General features: G+C 24.4%; 2 protein-coding genes across 2 annotated transcripts; both read right to left on the reverse strand.

Annotated features, from left to right (window-relative positions):
* Window positions 1–312: 312 nt before the first annotated feature.
* Window positions 313–13,161, reverse strand: LOC142225253 (pancreatic triacylglycerol lipase-like). Its single transcript, XM_075295026.1, has 5 exons — window positions 13,013–13,161; window positions 2,462–2,853; window positions 2,187–2,381; window positions 595–787; window positions 313–525 (listed from the first exon to the last, which is right to left on the reverse strand). Exons 1-5 carry the CDS (start codon window positions 13,159–13,161, stop codon window positions 369–371), a joined length of 1,086 nt encoding a protein of 361 aa, XP_075151141.1. The 3' UTR covers window positions 313–368.
* Window positions 13,162–13,466: 305 nt separating this feature from the next.
* Window positions 13,467–14,764, reverse strand: LOC142224921 (pancreatic triacylglycerol lipase-like). Its single transcript, XM_075294699.1, has 4 exons — window positions 14,521–14,764; window positions 14,257–14,448; window positions 14,028–14,193; window positions 13,467–13,767 (listed from the first exon to the last, which is right to left on the reverse strand). The coding sequence occupies exons 1-4, from the start codon at window positions 14,636–14,638 to the stop codon at window positions 13,521–13,523; spliced, it is 723 nt and encodes a 240-aa protein (XP_075150814.1). The 5' UTR covers window positions 14,639–14,764; the 3' UTR covers window positions 13,467–13,520.
* Between the last annotated feature and the right edge of the window lie 1,874 nt (window positions 14,765–16,638).

A 16,638-nucleotide genomic window follows, 5' to 3' on the forward strand; every position in this document is an offset into this window, starting at 1 on the left:
CTGTTCCGATAATACGATGTTAATGTTATCGATAATAAGTTTTCGTTTTGATAGTCCCTCTATTGGCAAAATTATGAACTGTTATTTGTGTGAACCGTTACGAAATAAAAGGCAAATGCAAAAGTACACGGCTAGATGTCGCGATAGCAGTAAATGGAAACTGTGTGTAATATAGTTATAATTTGAATCAATTTTGTAGACGCAAAAAGTTTTTTTTTGCATGATAATGAACCGTTTCTATAAAATTTCTTCGATATTGGGTCACCAATCTGAATGTCAGAATAATTTATTTTAAATGGTTCACAATAAAAATTAAGGTTTGTTCTGTCAATGTTTACCTATTGTTATGATTGATAATTTTATTGAACTTAATTGTTAGGTATTAATTTACAAATTGACGTATTATGATTTATAATGTCATTATTTGGATTTCCTGCATTTGATACTTCTAAAGCGATTTGCACCAATGGACCCTTAGCAAATGGAGATGCAGAATTTGTCGTTAGAAAATATGATCCCTTTGCTCTGAAATAAAAACGCATTGAAAATTTGAAATATGTTATAGAGTGAGATACGTGTTAAATAAATCCATACTTATCGCTGACATAATAGCCCATCAATTGCTGATCACAGCCATAGGGTTGACATTGATTAAGAAGGTATGCGATATAATTGCTACAGTGGTAGGACCAAAACCCTAAATGGGTTGTTATCGATTCGGCATAATAAGCAACTGATCGAAAATGATTACAATTTCCTGAAAAGAAAGTAATTTGAACATGGAAAAAAATATCGTTACAACAAAAACATCACGCCAATGTTTTTGAAATTAAAAAATTAATTGAAGTTTTAGAAAAAGTTAATTTAACTATTAATTGATTCTATTAATTTTTTTATGTAATCAATTAATTTTTTAATTGAATGCAAATACAGCTTAAATAATGTTTCAAAATTAGTATTTTGTAATAAATAAAAAAATGATTAAAATTTTTAAATAAAAAATAAATGATTTAATTATTTTTTTATGCATTTAAAAATTGAATCTATTAGTTTTTTATTCAAATAATAAATCAATTTTAGATTCCATCAAGTTTTTTATGCAAACAAATAATGTGTTCATAAAAGTGTTTATTAATATAATTAAAATTTTAATTTGCAAGAAATCAAATTTAACATGAGTTAATTTAATATATTTAAAAATTGATTTATTTTTGTTTTGTACAAATACAAAATTATATCGAATGGATCAAGAAATTTATAATATGATTTAAATATAATTTAAAATATCAATCATCTGCGAATATTTTTTTGTTATTTTATCCCAGCAAAAAAAAATTTAAGTTCTTCTCAAGACACAACTTTAAAAGAACTTCAAAAAATTCCCTCTAAAAGATGTTCTTTATTTTAACTACATAGGAAGTTCATTTGAGTAAATTTTTTTATAACCCGCTTTTTTCATATTTTTAATGGGAAATTTATTTTTTTTTGTTTCAAATAGTTTAAAAACATATTAAGAAATAATAAAATGGTGCAAATTATTTAAAGTTAGCCAAAAAAGATTTTAAATCCTTTCTAGAAAAATTGCTAATTTTTGAAAATATTTGATGACAGACGTTCCAGACAAGCGTTATAATGCATTAAAAAATCATAAAAAAATTTTTAAAATTATTCATTTGCCAAAATATCACAAAAATTCTTAATTCACATCCAAAACACTGAATTCACTTCACACCTTAAGAAGTGATGCCAATTCAGTGCAGCGGCTGTTGAAATGGTAGACATTCGTCCTATGGCAACCCACACAGAAAAATAATTCATGAAAATTTTTCCAATTAAAATATTAATTGAGTTTTAAAAAAATATTCAATTAAAACTTTAATTGAATCAACAATTTTTTTAATTGAAATAAAAATCAATCACACAAATTAATAGTATCAATTAATTTTTTAATTAATTGATACTATAATTTCTCTATCAATTAAAAAAATTAATTGGATCAATTAATTTCGTTATTGAATCAGAAAATTTTTTTGTGAGCATGTTAAATTCATCGCTTTTGCGTCAATTTGGCACCACTTCCGGATCCAAAAAGAACATTTTCACTACTTTTTTGGCGATGCTCTTTTTGCTGGGATATTCAAATAAAAATGTATGGGATAAAATATTAGAAATTAAATTTTTCCTACTTGGTTCTTCTTGAAAACTGCATCCTGGTTGACGGATGGGACCTAAATTAGGATAGAAATCAGCATGACCCATGGGATTGACATCGGAGAAGAGATAAACATCTGTATGTATGATATCCACAAATTCAGCATCGGAAGGATCTAATTTATTTTCAGAACTTGACCAAGTAAAAAACCAACCAGCCGGATCAAGGCCTCAAAAATTAAGCGGTATAATACCAATATAATTTTTTAAATTTTTGTTTTAAATTTTATTTCTTCATCTATTTAAGTACCTGTGATTTTTCCAAGTTTAAAATCTATATAATTTGCTGTTAGTCCTGCAATTTGAGCACCCAAACTAAATCCTATTATATGAATCATATTTGGAGTGTATAGTTCCGTAAGGATTAGAGAATTCAATAGTTGAGCCAAACATTTCGCTACCACTTTAGCATTTTCTACAGCCCAAGGATAATAACATGGCATTGGTGCCAATGATTCATAATCCACACTTATCACATCTACATTTGTGTATTCCAAAAGCAATGGACGTAATTCTTCATTGGGAGATTTATCCTTATTTAAAGTATATCCGTGTATTAGAATTACTAAGGGCTTTCGTGGCTCAAAAAGTTCATTGGATATGTTAAGAGAATCCAATTGATAGGGTTTGTCGGGAAAGTCTCTGTAAGATGAAAGTTACTCATATTCAAATTTAATTTAAGTAATTTAAAATTATTCTAATATTTTATATACACAAAAAATACTCCACCAAAATGTTTACAATGATGTGTAAAACGTAATTAATTAAAGAATTAACTGATTCAATTAACTTTTTAATCAAATAAAAATTATGAATGAAAATGATTGAAAATTTTAACGTTTTTTATTAAAATATTAATTAATTAATTTTTTAATCAAGAATAATTTTTATATCAAATTAGTTTTGTGATTCATACAATAATTATTGTTATTGAAGAATTTCAATTAAAAAATTAATTGGATATATTAATTTTGTAAAATAAAAGCTAAATATCTATGTACTCACTTTTTGTAATACCAAAACTCTATGGCAGCATTTGGGCACTCATCTCTTGCAAAATAACAAGGAAATTCAAAAATTCTTTCCGAACTACAACAGACTTAATAAAAATTAAAATAAATTTCAGTATAATATCTTAAACATATATTTTATAGATATTGGCAAAGAAATATCAAAAATTAAGACATCAATTCTTGTACCTCCTAGAAGTTGTATCATCCATAAATACGATAATAAATGGAAAAAATATTGAAATTAAAGTAATTTTAAGCCACAACCTTTCAAACTGGTTGCATCGAACTGTTGGTCATGCCTAAATTTATATGATCTCAAATTCTCGAATATACAAAATACAGAGTTATGCAATAATAAAAGTAAAAAACTTCCAAAGGGACCTTACTATCCACCGGAGAATTAAAAATGCCGGATTTCCTGGACTACGTTACAACCTCCCGAATTTTTCACATTTTGGTACTACAGGCACGGTTGCCAAAGTTGGTAGAGTTCTACCACAAATGGTAGGGTGGTAGGGAGCAACCGTGGTGCAATGGTTAGCATGCCCGCCTTGCATACACAAGGTCGTGGGTTCGATACCTGCTTCGACCGAACACCAAAAAGTTTTTCAGCTGTGGATTATCCCACCTCAGTAATGCTGGTGACATTTCTGAGGGTTCCAAAGCTCCTCTAAGTGGTTTCACTGCAATGTGGAACGCCGTTCGCACTCGGCTATAAAAGGAGGACCCTTATCATTGAGCTTAACATGGAATTGGGCAGCACTCAGTGATAAGAGAGAAGTTCACCAATATGGTATCACAATGGGCTGAATAGTCTAAGTGAGCCTGATACATCGGGCTGCCACCTAACCTAACCTAACCTAACCTACCACAGATGGTAGATTTTTTACTGTTTGTGAAAATTGTAGAATTCTTGATGTTTTGGTAGATTTTGCAAAACATTCCTCTCCAATTTTCTAAATAAATAAAATGCTTACCAAATTTTCAATATACAATTTTTGACAACATTTTCTATAGGAAGAAAATTTTCAATTGGAATAAACTTTTGACAAAATTTTGTATAGAAATAAAATTTTGAGAAAATTTTCTAACGAAATAAAATTTTGACAAAATTTTCTATAGAAATAAAATTTTGACAAAATTTTCTATACAAATTAAATTTTGCCAAAATTTTCTATAGAAATAAAATTTTGAGAACATTTTCTAAAGAGTTAAAATTTTGACAAAATTTTGCATAGAAATAATATTTTGACAAAATCTTCTGTAGAAATAAACTTTTGACAAAATTCTATATAGAAATAAAATTTTGAGAAAATTTTCTATAGAAATAAAATTTTGACATAATTTTCTATAGGAATAAAATTTTGAGAAAATTCTGTATAGAAATAAAATGTTTACAAAATTCTGTATAGAAATAAAGTTTTGATAATATTTTCTATAGAAATAAAATTTTGATAAAAATTTTCTACAGAAGTAAAATTTTGACCGAATTTTCTGTAGAAATAAAGTTTTGACAAAATTTTCTATAGCAATAAAATTTCGAAAAAATTTTCTATAGAAATAAAATTTTGAGAACATTTTTCGTAGAAATAAAATTTTGAGAACATTTTCTGTAGAAATAAAATTTTGAAAAATGTTTCTATAGAACTAAAATTTTGACAAAATTTTTCTTTAGAAATAAATTTTTGACAAAATTTTCTATAGGAATAAAATTTTGACAATATTTTCTATAGGAATAAAATTTTGACATAATTTTCTATAGAAATAAAATTTTGAAAAAACTTTGTATAGAAATACAATTTTGACAAAATTTTCCAACGAAACAAAATGTTGACAAAATGTTCTACAGAAATAAAATTTTGACCGAATTTTCTATAGAAATAAAGTTTTGACAAAATTTTCTATATAACTAAAATTTTGACAACATTTTCTGTAGAAATAAAATTTTGAAAAATTTTTCTATAGAACTAAAATTTTGACATAATGTTGTATAGGAATAAAATTTTGACAAAATTTTCTATAGGAATAAAATTTTGACAAAACTTTGTAAGAACTACAATTTTGACAAAATTTTCCAAAGAAATAAACTTTTGACAAAATTTTCTACAGAAATAACACTTTGACCGAATTTTCTATAGAAATAAAGTTTTGACAAAATTTTCTATAGCAATAACATTTCGACAAAATTTTCTATAGAAATAAAATTTTGAGAACATTTTCCGTAGAAATAAAATTTTGAGAACATTTTCTGTAGAAATAAAATTTTGAAAAATTTTCTGTAGAACTAAAATTGTGACAAAATTTTCTATAGAAATAAAATTTTGACAAAATTTTCTATAGGAATAAAATTTTGACAAAATTTTCTATAGGAATAAAATTTTGACAAAATTTTTTTGATAGGAATAAAATTGTATAGAAATACAATTTTGACAAAATTTTCCAACGAAATAAAATTTTGACAAAATTTTCTACAGAAATAAAATTTTGACCGAATTTTTTATAGAAATAAAGCTTTGACAAAATTTTCTATAGCAATAAAATTTCGACAAAATGTTCTATAGAAATAAAACTTTGAGAACATTTTCCGTAGAAATAAAATTTTGAGAACATTTTCTGCAGAAATAAAAATTTTCTATAGAAATACAATTTTGACAAAATTTTCCAAAGAAATAAAATTTTGACAACTTTTTCTACGGAAATAAAATTTTGACCTAATTTTCTATAGAAATAAAGTTTTGACAAAATTTTCTATAGCAATAAAATTTCGACAAAATTTTCTATAGAAATAAAATTTTGAGAACATTTTTCGAAAAAATAAAATTTTGAGAACATTTTCTGTAGAAATAAAATTTTGAAAAATTTTTCTATAGAACTAAAATTTTGACAAAATTTTCTATAGAAATAAAATTTTGACAAAATTTTCTATAGGAATAAAATTTTGAGAAAATTTTCTATAGGAATAAAATTTTGACAAAACCTTGAATAGAAATAAAATTTTGACAAAATTTTCCAAAGAAATATAATTTTGACAACATTTTCTACAGAAATAAAATTTTGTCTGAATTTTCTATAGAAATAAAGTTTTGACAAAATTTTCTATAGCAATAACATTTCGACAAAAATTTCTATAGAAATAAAATTTTGAGAACATTTTCCGTAGAAATAAAATTTTGAGAACATTTTCTGTAGAAATAAAATTTTGAAAAATTTTCTGTAGAACTAAAATTGTGACAAAATTTTCTATAAAAATAAAATTTTGACAAAATTTTCTATAGGAATAAAATTTTTACAAAATTTTTTTGATAGGAATAAAATTGTATAGAAATACAATTTTGACAAAATTTTCCAACGAAATAAAATTTTGACAAAATTTTCTACAGAAATAAAATTTTGACCGAATTTTTTATAGAAATAAAGCTTTGACAAAATTTTCTATAGCAATAAAATTTCGACAAAATGTTCTATAGAAATAAAACATTTTCCGTAGAAATAAAATTTTGAGAACATTTTCTGCAGAAATAAAAATTTTCTATAGAAATACAATTTTGACAAAATTTTCTATGGGAATAAAATTTTGAAAAAATTTTTTATAGGAATAAAATTTTCACAAAATTTTCTATAGGAATACAATTTTGACAAAACTTTGTATAGAAATACAATTTTGACAAAATTTTCCAACGAAATAAAATTTTGACAAAATTTTCTACAGAAATAAAATGTTGACCGAAATTTCTATAGAAATAAAATTTTGACAACATTTTCATTAAACCCAACAATGAACCACACTTGAACCTTCCAGCCAACTACACTCAAATCGATGATTTGACAGTGGCATAGGAAAAGAGATATGTTTGTTTCGAATTTATTTCGGCATAAGCCGGCTATCATTCAAAACCTTTTGTCGGAATGTTCAAGTGTGGTTCATTGTTGGGTTTAATGAACTGCCTTAACTTATTCTGATAATTGGTTGAAAGTTTTGCTGCAAGTAGAGGATGCTGATGAGGAATGTGGTAATTCCGAAACGTGCGTCCATCCAACCATCTTGCAGTCTATAGGGCTTTGCCCACATAAATAAGACAAACATTATTTTCCTCTGTTGGTTAAGCTACACTTGTAGTTTAGTCAATGTATGGTTTTAAGCTGGAATCAAAAAATAACAACAAAATTTTATTCCTATAAAAAGTTTTGTCAAAATTTTATTTCTATTGAAAATGTTGTCAAAATTTTATTTCTATAGAAAAAAATTTGAGAAAATTTTTTGTATAAATAGCATTTTGGCAAAATTTTATATACATATAAATTTTTGACAATATTTTCTATAGTAATAAAATTTTGACAATAATTTTTTAGTAATAAAATTTTGACAAAAATTTTTATAGAAATTAAATTTTGACCGAATTTCTATAGAAATAAAGTTTTGACAAAAATTTTTATAGCAATAAAATTTTGACAAAATTTTCTATAGAAATAAAATTCTGAGAAAGCTTTCTATAGAAATAACATTTTTAATAACATTTGACAAAATCTTCTATAGAAATAAAAATTTGAGAAAATTTTCTATAGAAATAAAATTTAAAAAAAAAATCTATGGAAATAAAATGTAGACAAAGTCTCTTATAGAAATAAAATTTTGAGAAAATTTTCTATAGAAATAAAAATTTGATTAAATTTTCTATAGAAATTAAATTTTGATCGAATTTTCTATAGTAATAAAATGTTGACAATTAAATTTTGACCGAATTTCTATAGAAATAAAGTTTTGACAAAAATTTTTATAGCAATAAAATTTTGACAAAATTTTCTATAGAAATAAAATTCTGAGAAAGCTTTCTATAGAAATAACATTTTTAATAACATTTGACAAAATCTTCTATAGAAATAAAAATTTGAGAAAATTTTCTATAGAAATAAAATTTAAAAAAAAAAAATCTATGGAAATAAAATGTAGACAAAGTCTCTTATAGAAATAAAATTTTGAGAAAATTTTCTATAGAAATAAAAATTTGATTAAATTTTCTATAGAAATTAAATTTTGATCGAATTTTCTATAGTAATAAAATGTTGACAAAATCTCCTAGGGAAATAAAATTTTGACACAATTTTTTATAGGAATAAAATTTTGACAAATTTTCTATAGGAATAAAATTTTAACAAAACTTTGTATAGAAATACAATTTGGCAAAATTTTCCAAAGAAATAAAATTGTGACAAAATTTTCTATAGAAATAAAATTTTGACAAAATTTTCTATAGGAATAAAATTTTGACAAAATTTTCTATAGGAATAAAATTTTGACAAAATTTTTTTGATAGGAATAAAATTGTATAGAAATACAATTTTGACAAAATTTTCCAACGAAATAAAATTTTGACAAAATTTTCTACAGAAATAAAATTTTGACCGAATTTTTTATAGAAATAAAGCTTTGACAAAATTTTCTATAGCAATAAAATTTCGACAAAATGTTCTATAGAAATAAAACTTTGAGAACATTTTCCGTAGAAATAAAATTTTGAGAACATTTTCTGCAGAAATAAAAATTTTCTATAGAAATACAATTTTGACAAAATTTTCCAAAGAAATAAAATTTTGACAACTTTTTCTACGGAAATAAAATTTTGACCTAATTTTCTATAGAAATAAAGTTTTGACAAAATTTTCTATAGCAATAAAATTTCGACAAAATTTTCTATAGAAATAAAATTTTGAGAACATTTTTCGAAAAAATAAAATTTTGAGAACATTTTCTGTAGAAATAAAATTTTGAAAAATTTTTCTATAGAACTAAAATTTTGACAAAATTTTCTATAGAAATAAAATTTTGACAAAATTTTCTATAGGAATAAAATTTTGAGAAAATTTTCTATAGGAATAAAATTTTGACAAAACCTTGAATAGAAATAAAATTTTGACAAAATTTTCCAAAGAAATATAATTTTGACAACATTTTCTACAGAAATAAAATTTTGTCTGAATTTTCTATAGAAATAAAGTTTTGACAAAATTTTCTATAGCAATAACATTTCGACAAAAATTTCTATAGAAATAAAATTTTGAGAACATTTTCCGTAGAAATAAAATTTTGAGAACATTTTCTGTAGAAATAAAATTTTGAAAAATTTTCTGTAGAACTAAAATTGTGACAAAATTTTCTATAAAAATAAAATTTTGACAAAATTTTCTATAGGAATAAAATTTTTACAAAATTTTTTTGATAGGAATAAAATTGTATAGAAATACAATTTTGACAAAATTTTCCAACGAAATAAAATTTTGACAAAATTTTCTACAGAAATAAAATTTTGACCGAATTTTTTATAGAAATAAAGCATTGACAAAATTTTCTATAGCAATAAAATTTCGACAAAATGTTCTATAGAAATAAAACTTTGAGAACATTTTCCGTAGAAATAAAATTTTGAGAACATTTTCTGCAGAAATAAAAATTTTCTATAGAAATACAATTTTGACAAAATTTTCTATGGGAATAAAATTTTGAAAAAATTTTTTATAGGAATAAAATTTTCACAAAATTTTCTATAGGAATACAATTTTGACAAAACTTTGTATAGAAATACAATTTTGACAAAATTTTCCAACGAAATAAAATTTTGACAAAATTTTCTACAGAAATAAAATGTTGACCGAAATTTCTATAGAAATAAAATTTTGACAACATTTTCATTAAACCCAACAATGAACCACACTTGAACCTTCCAGCCAACTACACTCAAATCGATGATTTGACAGTGGCATAGGAAAAGAGATATGTTTGTTTCGAATTTATTTCGGCATAAGCCGGCTATCATTCAAAACCTTTTGTCGGAATGTTCAAGTGTGGTTCATTGTTGGGTTTAATGAACTGCCTTAACTTATTCTGATAATTGGTTGAAAGTTTTGCTGCAAGTAGAGGATGCTGATGAGGAATGTGGTAATTCCGAAACGTGCGTCCATCCAACCATCTTGCAGTCTATAGGGCTTTGCCCACATAAATAAGACAAACATTATTTTCCTCTGTTGGTTAAGCTACACTTGTAGTTTAGTCAATGTATGGTTTTAAGCTGGAATCAAAAAATAACAACAAAATTTTATTCCTATAAAAAGTTTTGTCAAAATTTTATTTCTATTGAAAATGTTGTCAAAATTTTATTTCTATAGAAAAAAATTTGAGAAAATTTTTTGTATAAATAGCATTTTGGCAAAATTTTATATAGATATAAATTTTTGACAATATTTTCTATAGTAATAAAATTTTGACAATAATTTTTTAGTAATAAAATTTTGACAAAAATTTTTATAGAAATTAAATTTTGACCGAATTTCTATAGAAATAAAGTTTTGACAAAAATTTTTATAGCAATAAAATTTTGACAAAATTTTCTATAGAAATAAAATTCTGAGAAAGCTTTCTATAGAAATAACATTTTTAATAACATTTGACAAAATCTTCTATAGAAATAAAAATTTGAGAAAATTTTCTATAGAAATAAAATTTAAAAAAAAAATCTATGGAAATAAAATGTAGACAAAGTCTCTTATAGAAATAAAATTTTGAGAAAATTTTCTATAGAAATAAAAATTTGATTAAATTTTCTATAGAAATTAAATTTTGATCGAATTTTCTATAGTAATAAAATGTTGACAATTAAATTTTGACCGAATTTCTATAGAAATAAAGTTTTGACAAAAATTTTTATAGCAATAAAATTTTGACAAAATTTTCTATAGAAATAAAATTCTGAGAAAGCTTTCTATAGAAATAACATTTTTAATAACATTTGACAAAATCTTCTATAGAAATAAAAATTTGAGAAAATTTTCTATAGAAATAAAATTTTAAAAAAAAAAATCTATGGAAATAAAATGTAGACAAAGTCTCTTATAGAAATAAAATTTTGAGAAAATTTTCTATAGAAATAAAAATTTGATTAAATTTTCTATAGAAATTAAATTTTGATCGAATTTTCTATAGTAATAAAATGTTGACAAAATCTCCTAGGGAAATAAAATTTTGACACAATTTTTTATAGGAATAAAATTTTGACAAATTTTCTATAGGAATAAAATTTTAACAAAACTTTGTATAGAAATACAATTTGGCAAAATTTTCCAAAGAAATAAAATTTTGACAAAATTTTCTAAAGAAATTAAATTTTGACCGAATTTTCTACAGCAATAAAGTTTTGACAAAATTTTCCATAGAAATAAAATTTTGACAAAATTTTCTATAGAAACAAAATTCTGAGAAAACTTTCTTTAGAAATAAATTTTTTATAAAATTTTCTACATAAATAAAATTTTGACAAACTCTTCTATAGAAATAAAATTTTGAGAAAATTTTGTATAGAAATAAAATTAAAAAAAAAAAAATTCTATAGAAATAAAATCTAAGCAAAATTGTCTAGAAATAAAATTTTGTTAGAGTGGCAACCGTGTCTATGGTACATGTCGGAAAATCGGCCGAATGAGACATTTCATATAAGACAGGTGTCGGAAGTGAATCCTCTTGGCATCCTCTGGTGGGGTGCTAGAAAAATTGTATGTATAAGGCATTTGCAGTATGAATGCCACCCTTCGCAATTTACGCCCGCAGAGAAAAGCTGATGTTATCCTGTTGTTAGACGTTTAAGAGTTTACTTTTGGTAAGCTCATCAAAGTTCACAAACGCTGTTTTCTTCGGAATTACTTAAAAATTGGCACAAAACTGCAAAAACTATGGTGTTTTGTGGCACAAAATAAAAATTACACTAATGCATCACCCACTGAAATTGGTAATTGGATAACTAACACTGACCAATATGAGAATTGAATTTTACCGCAGGATTTTTAATTTTTTTATTTCCTTCTTTTTACTGATATTCAAATTTACTACTTTTTATACATATTGAAGTTTTTACTCAAACAAATTGAAAAGGACTGAAAAGTGTTGTGGAAAATTATTTTCGGATAATCTGTTCTTTTTTTTCGACAAATTTTTACAAATTATTTTATTGGAAAACGTTTTTAAATAAAATTAAAATGTTCACTTCCAAATATATCCATACTTTCAATGAGTAATAAGATAAAGCAACTGCACAATTTCATTATTTGATGTAACGAAGTTCCAACTAATACTATTCCCAATTTACACAATAAAATAAAAATTCTAAAATTTTGCATTTAAATATTTTTATTATTAAATAACTGATAAATATATGACCTCTAAAATGAATTACAATTATAATAATACTAAACATTTGCATATAGCTATAGCTTATATGGGTTACAATTATACACTCAAAAAGCATTTTCATGGAAATAATTATGTTTTACTTAAAATTATCCAAATATAAGAATTTTTCCTTCACATTAAAAATTGTTTGTTTAATTTAGTTGTAAGTGCTAAAATAAAGAAGAAATAAAATTATATACATTAATGAAGAACAATATTTTACTAAGTTTGAATTTTGAACAAATTAGTCTACAATTTCTTAAAATTTGAAAATTTTACCAAAAATGTGTCCATCTTGAACATTTAACTCCAATTTTTTTCTTCAAAATAGAAAATATTTTTAAACCAGTGAATAATAGGTTAAGTAGTTTAAAGTGGCAGCCCGATTAAGATTTATGTCTAAATTTTTTATACACATTTTTTTGTCTACAATCACGAAATAAATTGATCCATTTAACCCTCTAATGCCCAAACATGCCTTTAGGCGGTCTTCGATAAAACTAGAAACTTTTAGTAAAACACACCTAAAGACAGCAAAAATATGTAAAACAACGACAAAACTTAATCAACACCCTACACGAGAGTTTTCAGCATATACTCGATTTTACCGTACTGGGTTTCCTTCTTCCGTGTTCTTGCATTTGTGTCGTAACCCTGGACTATTTTTTTCAGAGGGTTAATTTTTTTGGGAATTTCTACAATCACCGGAATGATACCATCAACCATCAATGTCTATTAAAATCAATTGATCCATTAAAAAATTAATTAATCCAATATAAAAATCAATCCAATATAATAATTTTTGGGATTGATTTTTGTGTTAATAAAAAAAGGTAGTTCAGTCAATTAAATTTTAAATTAAACATTTTTTAAATTCAGCTTATATTGTAATTGGAAAATTTTCGGTGATATTTTTTTCTGTGTATGTCGGAAAATATTTACTTAGTTTTTTTCATCATATCACCATTTATAATATAGTTTAATTAAAAATTTCAAAAAAAACCCATGTTTTCCTTCCTAGTGAGTTCACAAGCTATTGAGTGTAAATTCATATTTGAAGAGCTATAATGATCCCTTACTATAATTCAGTGTTTGGCCAATGTTTCAGCATGCCTCTCATCGAAATGGGTCATTTTACGAAATTCCAAAAAATCATAATCTGTCCAATCCACAAAAGCCTTTTGTAATTGTGGTTCGAACCCTTCATCATATATGTCATTATAATCATAGAGTGGATGTGAATGATGTGCTTTTTGTGATGACTGAGAAATTTGTTTACCCATAGCAAAGGGTGGTTTTTCATTGGTACGAAGGAAATAAGATCCAGAGGCACTGTAGAGAAATTAAGAATTTCAAATAATTAGGAATATAGGTAATTAAAAAAAAATTTAAAAAAAAACTTATTTTGAATTAAAATAGATATAAATTATATTAAATCACAAACAACAAAATAACTCATTTCTTAGAAACAAAATTTTGAACAAACGAAGAAATCTCTTTTTTCAGTATAGTTTAAGTACATTTTTGACTCTGAAGTGCTTGCTTTTATTGTTTTCACCACCACCTTGCTTCCACCACGTGCAATGCCTTACCTGCGTTTTACTCTATGACCCATTATTTCATCATTTGAATAGGGATTACATAACCCAAAAATATTGTGTAACCAACTAGGACAAGAATAGGACCAGAAACCTTCGGGATTTCTAATGGACTCAGCATAATATTGGGGAGCACGATCATGATTACAACTGCCAGGATCTGAAATTGTACAAAATATCGTACAGTATTTTCATAAAACAAAATTTTACAACCCTCATTTACCATCCATATTATCATCACGACAGCCTGGTTGATAAGGTCCTATATTGGGATAGAAATCAATATGACCCATTGATCTTAGCATACCACGACCCAAAACATCTGTGTGTATGACATCAACGAATTCCGCATCGGTGGGATCTAATTTACGATCAGAGCCCACTGTTATAAACATGGGCTTGGCAGGATCCAAACCTAAAAATATCAAGAAAAACATAAACGCTTGAAACCCCCCAAGTCATAAATACCCATTTCCCATAAACATACCAGTTATCCTTTTCAAACGTCTATTTAAATAATTAGCCGTTTGTCCTGCCACTTGAGCACCCAAACTAAAACCTATCATATGTATATCATCATTATTTACCACTTTCTTCTCCACCATGTTATTGATAAGTTGACCCAAACATTTGCTAGCTAATGGTAAATTTTCTACTGCTGCAAAATAACATGGATATGGGACTATCGGTCCATAATCCACTGAGATCACATACACATCTTCATTTTCCAATAGGGCAGGACGTATGTAACTGTTGGGAGAAAAATCACGATCCCCCGTGTAACCATGTATAATAATGTAGAGAGGTTTAGTCGGCTGTAGTAAATCGGTAGCAAGATTTAAAGGATCCAGTTTTAGCGGTGTATTTTGGGTTTCACTAACAAAAAAGAGGATTTTTAAAATGTATTTTAACAAACATTTCTACACGTAAAATTTTATTTGTCGTGGAGCGAAATTCACCTCTCCTAACAAAATTCAAAATTTAATGCAAAGCCTCAATAGTCTTAAATATGCTTTACAATTTCTTGTTGTTTTAAATTTAAATTGTTTATTTATTTATATATTCTTAAATGTTCTTTGCAATTTGTTGTTGTTTTAAATTCATGACCACCCCCAAAAAATACAACATTTCATGAAAATCTGCCAAAATCAAAAATTTTATATGACAAATTTGTGTTGATCATGAAATAAAATTTTGACAAAATGTTCTATAGAAATATTTTTTTTTTTTCAAAAAATTTCATATCAAAAATGAACTTTTGAGAAAATTTCCTATAAAAATTAAATTTTCAAAAAAAAAAAATCCTATAGAAATGAAATTTTTATATGAAATTTTGAGAAAATTTCCTATAGTAATAAAATGTTGACAAAATTTTCTATAAAAATGAAAATTTTCAAAAAATTGCATATCCAACTGAATTTTTTTTGGGAAAATTTCCTATAGAAATGAAATTTTGAGAAAATTTCCTATAGAAATGACATTTTGAAAAAAATTCCAATAGAAATGAATTTTGACAAAATTTTCTTATAGAAATGAAATTTTGACAAAATTTCCTATAGAAATGAAATTTTTACAAAATTTCCTATGGAAATGAAATTTTGACAAAATTTCTTATAGAAATGAAATTTTGACAAAATTTCTTATAGAAATGAAATTTTGACAAAATTTCTTATAGGAATGAAATTTTGACAAAATTTCCTATAGAAATTTAATTTTGACAAAATTTCCTATAGAAATTAAATTTTGACAAAATTTCCTATAGAAATGAAATTTGACAAAATTTTCTATAGATATGAAATTTTGACTAAATTTCCTACAGAAATGAAATTTTGACAAAATTCCTACAGAAATGAAATTTTGGCAAGATTCCCTATAGAAATAATTTTTTGACAAAATTTCCTATAGAAATGAAATTTTAACAAGATTCCCTATAGAAATTAAATTTTGACAAAATTTCGTATAGAAATTAAATTGTGAGAAAATTTCCTATAGAAATGAAATTTTGAAAAAAAATTCCTATAGAAATGAAATTTTGACAAAATTTATTATAGAAATGCAATTTTGACAAAATTTCTTATAGAAATGAAATTTTGACAAAATTTCTTATAGAAATGCAATTTTGCAAAATTTCTTATAGAAATGAAATTTTGACAAAATTTCTTATAGAACTGAAATTTTTTTTCCAATTGATAATTGTTGATAAAAACGAGCTCGAGGTCTATATACAGGTCGAATATGATAAAAACATCCATAAGAAATGAAATTTTTACAAAATTTCCTATAGAAATTCAATTTTTACAAAATTTCCTATAGAAATGAAATTTTGACAAAATTTCCTATAGAAATGAAATTTTGACAAAATTTCCTATAGAAATGAAATTTTTACAAAATGTCTTATGGAAATGACATTTTGACAAAATGTCTTATGGAAATGAAATTTTGACAAAATTTCTTACAGAAATGAAATCAAAATAGAAATGAAATTTTGACAAAATTTCTCATAGAAATGAAATTTTGACAAAATTTCTCATAGAAATGAAATTTTGACAAAATTTCTTATAGAAATGAAATTTTTTCAAAATTCCTTATAGAAATTAAATTTTGA

Source organism: Haematobia irritans, chromosome 2, assembly GCF_050003625.1.
Source record: "Haematobia irritans isolate KBUSLIRL chromosome 2, ASM5000362v1, whole genome shotgun sequence".
Lineage (NCBI taxonomy): Eukaryota > Metazoa > Arthropoda > Insecta > Diptera > Muscidae > Haematobia > Haematobia irritans.

What these genes read in the sequence shown, in the direction of transcription:
- LOC142225253 (XM_075295026.1), bottom strand. Translation starts at nt 13,161, where the DNA reads ATGGTTGATGGTATCATTCCGGTGATTGTAGAAATTCCCAAAAAAATT. An exon ending in TATATGCTGAAAACTCTCGT is followed by an intron (nt 2,854 to 13,012) that starts GTAGGGTGTTGA and finishes TTCATCTTACAG; the next exon opens with AGACTTTCCCGACAAACCCT. An exon ending in CAGTTTTCAAGAAGAACCAA is followed by an intron (nt 788 to 2,186) that starts GTAGGAAAAATT and finishes GTAACGATATTT; the next exon opens with TTTTCCATGTTCAAATTACT.
- LOC142224921 (XM_075294699.1), bottom strand. Translation starts at nt 14,638, where the DNA reads ATGGTGGAGAAGAAAGTGGTAAATAATGATGATATACATATGATAGGT. An exon ending in ACGTTTGAAAAGGATAACTG is followed by an intron (nt 14,449 to 14,520) that starts GTATGTTTATGG and finishes TGATATTTTTAG; the next exon opens with GTTTGGATCCTGCCAAGCCC. An exon ending in TCGTGATGATAATATGGATG is followed by an intron (nt 14,194 to 14,256) that starts GTAAATGAGGGT and finishes GTACAATTTCAG; the next exon opens with ATCCTGGCAGTTGTAATCAT.